We start from the raw sequence: 7,927 nt of genomic DNA, 5'->3' as shown, positions 1-7,927 counted from the left end.
TTCATAACTGAATCAATTATTTATAAGTGCTCCTGCAGACTATGTTGTTCAAGGATCAATGCCTTCTGTGTTGTGAACTGATACGGTCCTTGCTGCAGCAGGTTAATGGGGCCATCATGATTTTATCCAATGTTGGAGGCGCTTGCTGAACAAAACGCTGCGCCACACCCTCTTGACACACTTCAAACAAGGTATAACAAACAAGAGAAGTCTAAAGGAAAATCAATGCATCTTTATTTTTCATCTTTTGCTAATACAAAGGTCAAGAGTTACCAGCTGATGGAAGCTTTGACTTATGCCTATACTACTGAGAGCAAATTAAACAAGTCGCAAAATTGTATTTTTATCAGCTGGATTCAGAGAGTTTATTACTGTTTATTAATAGTCTCAGGCACTACTTGAAATTAGCCTTGTTCATCTCCTTTTATTAGCCTCTACAAAGTACTCCAAGGATAGCGCTATTTAGTTTTTTTTCATTGGCCAAAGTCCTTATTGGGGGTATTGCTGCTATTCATTCTATGCTGTCTTTTTGATATAAGGTACACAGGTTTTACATGTTTACCTGTGTTTCTTTCTAAGCTAAAGCCAATAAAAAAATCTACTGCTGACTTTAATACCATTGTATTTCTTTTATTATTTTTGTATTACCACTGTCTTTTTTCAGATTAAATGATTCTATATTACTATGCTTTAATGAATTTTTCATCCTGTTAAATCTAAGAGGCTTCATCCCACTGTCACCAAGTGCTTGTTCAGGATAAGGGGATCCTGCAAAGTCAATTACTTCATCTGATTCCTTAAAATAAATAAAATATAAGCATTATCATCCAATCACATCCCATTTCCTGCTTATCTGTACACCCCCCTTTTCAGCACAATGTTTTGTCAATACTTTTCTTCTTGCTTACTTTTTGTTTTAAACTTTAGTTGCATAAATTACCCATTTTTATGGACAGGATTTCAAAGTAGACAAGGTTGACTTGCTTGTGAACATTATTGCATCATCTTTGCTTTAGTGAGCACAACCCTTTTTCAAATCATGATAAGTTTGAACCCCTTCTTCCTGAGCAGTTTTGAGAAATAAAACCATTTTGTTTCACTAACTTAATTCTCTGGTGGTGATCTAAACTTTAGCTGTTTATTTGTGCGAAACTTATTTTGCTTCCTCCTTTTAGGAGTTTTCACTTTATGTAAAACAGGTCCCAAGAGTTTGCAGCCAAATAAATTGATTTGCGTCTTCTCCAAAGTAAGTGGTATTCATCATTCTGTCAGGCAGAGTGATAATGTGAATGGCATTAAATATTCAGCTAAGAGGAAGCTGAGTGTCACTACATCTTGTTTGATGCCAGGAATTTATCGATGGCTACACTTTATCTGCTTCAGCTGAAGGAGCTCATTGAAGGGGATCCAAGAACTGCCCAAAAACCACTGGGAGTAATATTATTTGTCTGATATGAATCATGAATTATACATCCTCCAAAATTCACAGAGCTCAAAGGAGTGCATCCATGACCTCATGTTGACGGATGGCTTTTTCAGCAGCACTTGCTGGAAGTTCAAACTGGAAGAGACTGGAAGGTCGTTCGGGTCAATAATCAAAGCTTTGCCGTTTCCTGTGCTGGGTTCAATCGTTAATTTGAGTCAGTCCACAGCAAGAACCCACCGTTAATCTTCAAAATCAATCTGTTTTGCTGCAAAGCATCCTCCGCAGAAACGGTTAAACAGATTTAAAGATCCTCAAGAAATGCACTTTGATGATTTAAGCTCTAATGAAGTTGAAAAGACTCAAACAAGCAGAAATAATTCACTTTCAGCAAGAAAAGAAGCACTTTCTGGTTGCTCTGCTTGTCTTTTATCATAATTTAAATTTTTTGTCGATAAGTGTGCAAATGTGGATGTAAGGCTGAGTGGAGGATGCTTCTCTCCCATTAACCTGACACCACTCCTCCCTCCTCTCACCCCCACCCCCACCCCCATCCACCCGTCCCTCTCTGCCCATTCGACCTCACTCCACCTTCACTCCATTCATCCAGACTGCTGAAGAGGAAACTGCTGCTCCCTCCGGGGACTTGGCATTATAATTATATAGGAAGCAGAGCAGTCTGCCGTCTGTTAGAGGGCAGCAAGGCTGAGGACTGCTCACCATGAACAGCTGCTGATACCATGGATGTGGACCTCTGTTTCTAAAACTCTTTAGGAGGTAAGATAACATCTTGAATTAATCTTTTAAAAATGCACCAACTACTTGGGATTAAATCCTCTCTTTTTAAAAATTCATAATTTCAAAATAAGTTAAAAAAAAACAACTTTAGTCTTTTTTTGTCTTTTTGCTATGTAATTTGATTTGTTAAGAGTGGAAGGAAACAGAAAGAATTAAGTTAGACTGAGTGCATGATGTTAATCTTAAGACACTAATACCATAAAAAGTCTTAAGCTGTTTGAGATTTCTTCTGTTTTTGCTTTTTTGAAGCTTTTAAACACCAACTTCTTTTATTTTATAAAGATATGAGCAAAAGAAAAAAAAATAAACCGCTTTAAAATCATGGTTTTATTTATTAATATAAAAAGCTATCCAAACTGAGCTGCCTGTAGCACATGACAATGGCCTTTAAAATTAGCTGATTTATCTGCCATTGATGGAAATAGTTGCTTACAAGTTTTTGCCATAACTGGCAAATGTATAAAACTAAAATTTTCTATGAAGATTTGCTTAGATGGTCATAACTGAAGTGCTTCCAGTCATGAATAAACTGCCTATTTAAAATCATAGACTGTTTAAGGCCAGGCTTTAAGTAGAATCCCTCTAAATCTGCACTTTTTTTATTTTAGCTATCTAGATGTTGACCTGATAGTGTGTTTTGGATCACTGGTTTGCTGCAGAATTTACCTGCTATTGAGCTTAAGGTAAAGACTAATGGACCAACAATGTCCTCCAGGATTGATGGCTGAAAGCAGCAAAGCAGCATGTTACTATATCACTTGCTGTTGGTGTGACCGGTGCAGTTTTTCGGATGAATGTATAAAATCTTTTTTTCCAACAGTTTTTGGACTGTTACGATGCTCCTCTGACTTCTTTGACTTCAACATGAGCTCTACATGTGCTCTTTGAGTTTTTATGTAGTTTAGTCACTCCGCCAAAGATTCCCACTGTGCCGTATCGTTTCCATATTAATTATGTCTCCTACTTTGGTTTGCTAAAGTTGCTTACAAAGATTCTATAACCCTGATAGGACTAAAAGATGTCAGTTACTTTGTTTCTCATCTGATGTTGAACACCTTTATTTCAGGGCATAATCTGTTGCTCTCTAGATATTTTAGCCTGCCATTTTGTCAAGTTTTATCAAAATGTTATCTAAGTGACCTCCTGATTCTGCAGAGTAGACAATAGAAATGCCTGGGTGTGGGTTTTTAACTCGAAAAAGAAAAACAAAAAAATATCTATTCTGGGCTCCCTTTGCATAACAGAGGTTCTTGCATCATCACAAAGACTGAGTCCAGCCAGGCGACTTGAGGAACTCCTTTCAGCCAAAAGCTGCACTTTTTCTTTTCACCTTTCACATTTCAGGAAATTTAGATTGATTCTGTAGTATACGTTTTAGTTTAGGTTCCTTTAACTTATCTGCAAGGGGCAAAGTCTTACCTCTGAACTGAAGACAGCATCCACCTTTTTGCGACTGAGACCCTTGAAAAGCTCCCCTTAGCATCTTCATCTTCAGATCTGAGCTCCTCCTTTCAAGGCTAAAAGTCACATAGAAAGATTCATTTAAACAGATTTTCAGAAAAGTCTTTAGTTTCTTTGCTTTAAATCTTGTCCTGTGTTGCTGAAAAGCTTTACATTTTTTTCCTCTTTAATGCTACATAGCTGTTGCAGCAATTTTTTATCTATTTTATAAACTCAAAATTGTGCTGGTTGTGCTTTTAGGTAGGTTAATCACCTAAAAACTTAAAGAACACAACTGAAGCCTCCTAAAGCCCTAAAGTGTCACATGCTATGATGCTAATATCACTCAGGGATAAAAAATAGATACACTGCAAACAAGTTTCATAAGCGGTTTTTGTGTTAACAGTTGCTTAATTCAGCCTCAGCATTGCTGTTTTTTTTGTTTTTAAATCAAACTAACTGAGCAGTTCTGCTTTATTGGGTCTTTTATTTAAGGAACTGTTAAAATCCCTTTAGAATTGAGTAAGTTCTCCATATTAGTGCTTATAATGGTTGGACAGGTAACATTTCTTCTGGTATCCATCAAAAATAATTAGTTATCAAAATTAGATCACCTAAAGATTGTCATCAGGAATTTGGGACCTATATAAGCCACACATTGCTGCTGTTTTCAAACTATGAGATATGGATGCGGTTTTGTTTCCTCTTTCTTACTGATCTGTTTAATGCTGTCAAAATGAGTTTCAGTTATTGGTCAGTCTTTTGGGACTTTTCACAGAAGCATTTTGTGATCCATTTTACAATTATGCAGCAGTAATTGACAGTTAACTGAATTAAATGGCATGGCTTCCTGCCTTACTATTTTGAAGAATAGCCGAGAGATATTGGATTGTTAAGACATTTATATTGGGTAATACAGATTGTTGTGTTTATTTTACAGGCAAAGTGAGTGGCTGTAAACTCTTGTATGTTCTGACGTTTTACAGAGCAAGAAGAGAAAGCAGGCATGTCAGAGAAGAAGCCACGGGGAGCAGACACGCGTCCCAAATCTGGCCTCCGCAGCTGGAGCGCAGACAGTTATATCTGGCGAGGGAAGAAGCGCTCCCGGAGCTCTAGGAACGGTTCTAGTCCCAGTGGAATGGAGACGGACAGTTCGGAGGAACTGGGCGTGCGCTCCACATCCTGTTCGAGGAGGCGCAGAGAGAGGAAATGCAGCTGCAGTGCTCTTGGGGATGCACTGACGGTTGGAGACATCGATGGGGTGTGTAGGAAGGCCCTGTCCCGGCGGTCTCTCCGGCAGAAGTTTCAGGATGCTGTGGGTCAGTGTTTTCCCCTGCGCTCCCACCATCATCACCATCACCACTACCACCACGCTGGAGGCTCCTCACGCCCCTTTTCTGTGCTCTTCTGGTCCAAAAGAAAGATCCATGTCTCAGAACTCATGCAGGAAAAATGCCCATTCTCTCCTAAGTCTGAATTGGCAAAATGTTGGCATCTTATTAAAAACCAGGTAGCTCATCCAGGTTCTCTGAAAGACATGGAGACTCCTCTAAAAGCGTCCAGCATTTCATCTTCCACCTCCCCACCACAAACACCTCTCTCCTGGGAGGACATCTGCTGCTCCCCTGGGCCAGGCGGTGCCCCTCTGGAGGACTGGGATCCTTCCTCTCACCATAGGGGTGCAGATGGGACCTGTAACAACACTGACTACATCCTGGTCCCTGATCTCCTCCAGATCAACAACAACCCATGCTACTGGGGGGTGTTAAACCGCTTCGAGGCCGAGGAGCTTCTGGAGGGCCAACCTGAGGGGACGTTTCTGCTCAGGGACTCGGCCCAAGATGAGTTCCTTTTCTCAGTCAGCTTCCGTCGCTACAGTCGCTCCCTGCATGCACGCATTGAGCAGAACGGCAAGCGTTTCAGCTTTGACGTGCGTGACCCTTGCATGTACAGGGATCCCAGCGTGACGGGTCTGCTGAGGCACTACAGCGACCCAGCCACCTGCCTCTTCTTCGAGCCCCTGCTCTCCAGACCACTGCCAAGGACATTCCCCTTCCCTCTCCAGCACCTGTGCAGGGCAGTGATCTGCAGCTGCACTACCTACCAAGGCGTAGAGAGCCTGCCGCTGCCGCCTCAGCTTAGGGAGTACCTCAGACAGTATCACATTAAGTGTGACAGGGCCTGTGCAGTGTCTACACCCACAGCAGCTGGGATGCAGGATCTACACTGACACTTTCTTACAGATCTCAGTTCTGAGGGACATTTTGGACCTCCTATCACCATTTCCAACTAATCAAGGTTCTATAATGTCACTTTGCTAATAAAAAAAACAACTGTACAGCTGATATAATATGCTAAATGAACTTTGATTCTGTAAATAAAACCAAGAGAATAGCCACTTTAATAGACTTTAGAGAATTACAAAAGTGTTCCTAACTCATTAACTGTTAAACATATTGTCATTTTACAACCACAAACTTCGAAACATCTGACTTCCTTCAATAGGGTAAAACAAAAACATGTATTATATATAAAGAAGAACAGACAATAAACTTTTTAAAAACATTTTCTTACCAAAGAAATCTTAAAAGTGCCGTATACATTTTTTAGCCCCCTCTACTCTTGAACCTCTAAATTGAATATGAAGGTTAACTTTAGATCAGCTGCTCTGTGAAGACGTCACAGACATTCACCAAAACATAACCGTCCACCAAAAACTGCAGGTCAGGAAAGGAGCAGAGATGGTAGGTCTAGTAAAGCTGCAAGAACCCACAACTCAGTTTGGAAAAACTGTAGTCAGAAATTGTGTTAGTCAAGATCTTTACAAATATAGAGTATCGGGGAGTGCCAAGCTGAGAGTCCATATCTAAAGTAAACAACAAGAAGTCTTGTGGAAGGTTTAACAAAGGTAAACATGAGGTAGAAGCTCTGTTCAGGACCATAAATCTTAAAGTTATTTGCTTGCCTGCAAAATGATAAATGTTACAGTAAACTGACACTGTACACTGATCATGGTGAAACATGATGGTGACAGCATCATGTTGTGGGGAAGGGGGCAGAAAAGACAGATATTAAGGAACTAAAGAGGCTGAAGAAAACTTAAGGCTGTGGGGCAGACTTCCTTCAGACATAACATCAATATTAAACCTCCACTAAGAGCAGCAATAGAGATCAGAGGTGGGCAACCTCAGTCAGGAGCTGCTGTCTGCATATCTATGTTTTAAATCCACCCTGGTCTGATCACATGGATGACTCATTAAAGGCCTGTCTTTAGCTTCAGGTGTATGTTATCCGTCTCAGACTATATTAAAACCTGCAGGACCAGACTCTCAAGGTGATGATTAGGTGTGATGTCACTATTTTTTGCACCATTGGCCAAAATTCCCAAGTTGACAAAACTTTGTAGCAATGTATTGTTGCTGTTTTTTAATAAAAAAATTTATAATGTTTCTGTAAATTCTCTCTTTTTATTTTTAAGAATTTTAAATGTTTCATAAAGGAACTCAAAAGAACAAACTATTGTCCAAAATCAGGTTTAAAAGGTTTTACCTAATAAAAAAAGTCAACAGTTTCATTACTTTTTGGTTGAAATAATTAATATTTTGGGAAGCTAGAAAAAGTTTTAGTCTGTTGATAGCAAAAAAAAACAAAACAAAAAACTGCTGAGAACTCTCATCACAGAGCCCTTCATGTTTTTAGCCATATTTAATAAAGTGATATCAGGGCATACAAATATGGCTGCCAAATAAAACAAAAATACCTTTTCAGAGAGGAAAATCAGAGGAAAATCTAGACTTGTTATTCAAATTTGGGTCTAATGTAGATTCAGTTTTTTTTTTTTTTTTTTGCAAAGAAGAATGGACAAAGTTTTCTGGGTGTACAAAGGTAAAACAGACATATCCCAAAACTAAATTACAATGTAATTAAAAGTAAAAGTTAATATTTTAGTTGTTTAAAAAAAAAAAAAAAAAAAAAAACGTGAGAACCATGTGTTCTTTTCTTTTCACTAGAAAATTGTTTGCTCTTTTTTTTTTTTTTTTTTTTTTTTTTAAGTTTTGTAGCATTTTCCCCCAAATCACACATGCCTTATTCTAACTGCACCTTTCCTCGTACCTTCTAGAAATACAATGAACAGCTCCAAGAATGTTACATAGTTAAAAGTTTAACCTTTTTATTAAAAGCTTCAAACCAAACCTGTTCAAATTTCTCGTACAGACTGAAGAGACCGAGTTTGGACCATATTATTTCATAATAAGGGACGAGTTA

At 38.8% G+C, this 7,927-nt stretch overlaps 1 protein-coding gene across 1 annotated transcript; it reads left to right on the top strand.

The window, feature by feature from the left end:
• The first annotated feature begins 2,037 nt into the window (after positions 1–2,037).
• Positions 2,038–7,308, top strand: socs4 (suppressor of cytokine signaling 4). The gene is made up of 2 exons (XM_038269384.1): positions 2,038–2,200; positions 4,648–7,308. The coding sequence occupies exon 2, from the start codon at positions 4,668–4,670 to the stop codon at positions 5,889–5,891; it is 1,224 nt and encodes a 407-aa protein (XP_038125312.1). The 5' UTR covers positions 2,038–2,200; positions 4,648–4,667; the 3' UTR covers positions 5,892–7,308.
• The last annotated feature ends 619 nt before the right edge of the window (positions 7,309–7,927 follow it).

This window comes from Cyprinodon tularosa, unplaced genomic scaffold (assembly GCF_016077235.1).
Source record: "Cyprinodon tularosa strain WSP-4 unplaced genomic scaffold, ASM1607723v1 ctg100, whole genome shotgun sequence".
Classification (NCBI taxonomy): domain Eukaryota; kingdom Metazoa; phylum Chordata; class Actinopteri; order Cyprinodontiformes; family Cyprinodontidae; genus Cyprinodon; species Cyprinodon tularosa.
Note: the sequence above shows the minus strand (reverse complement) of the source record. Positions and strands in the feature narration are given on the sequence as shown.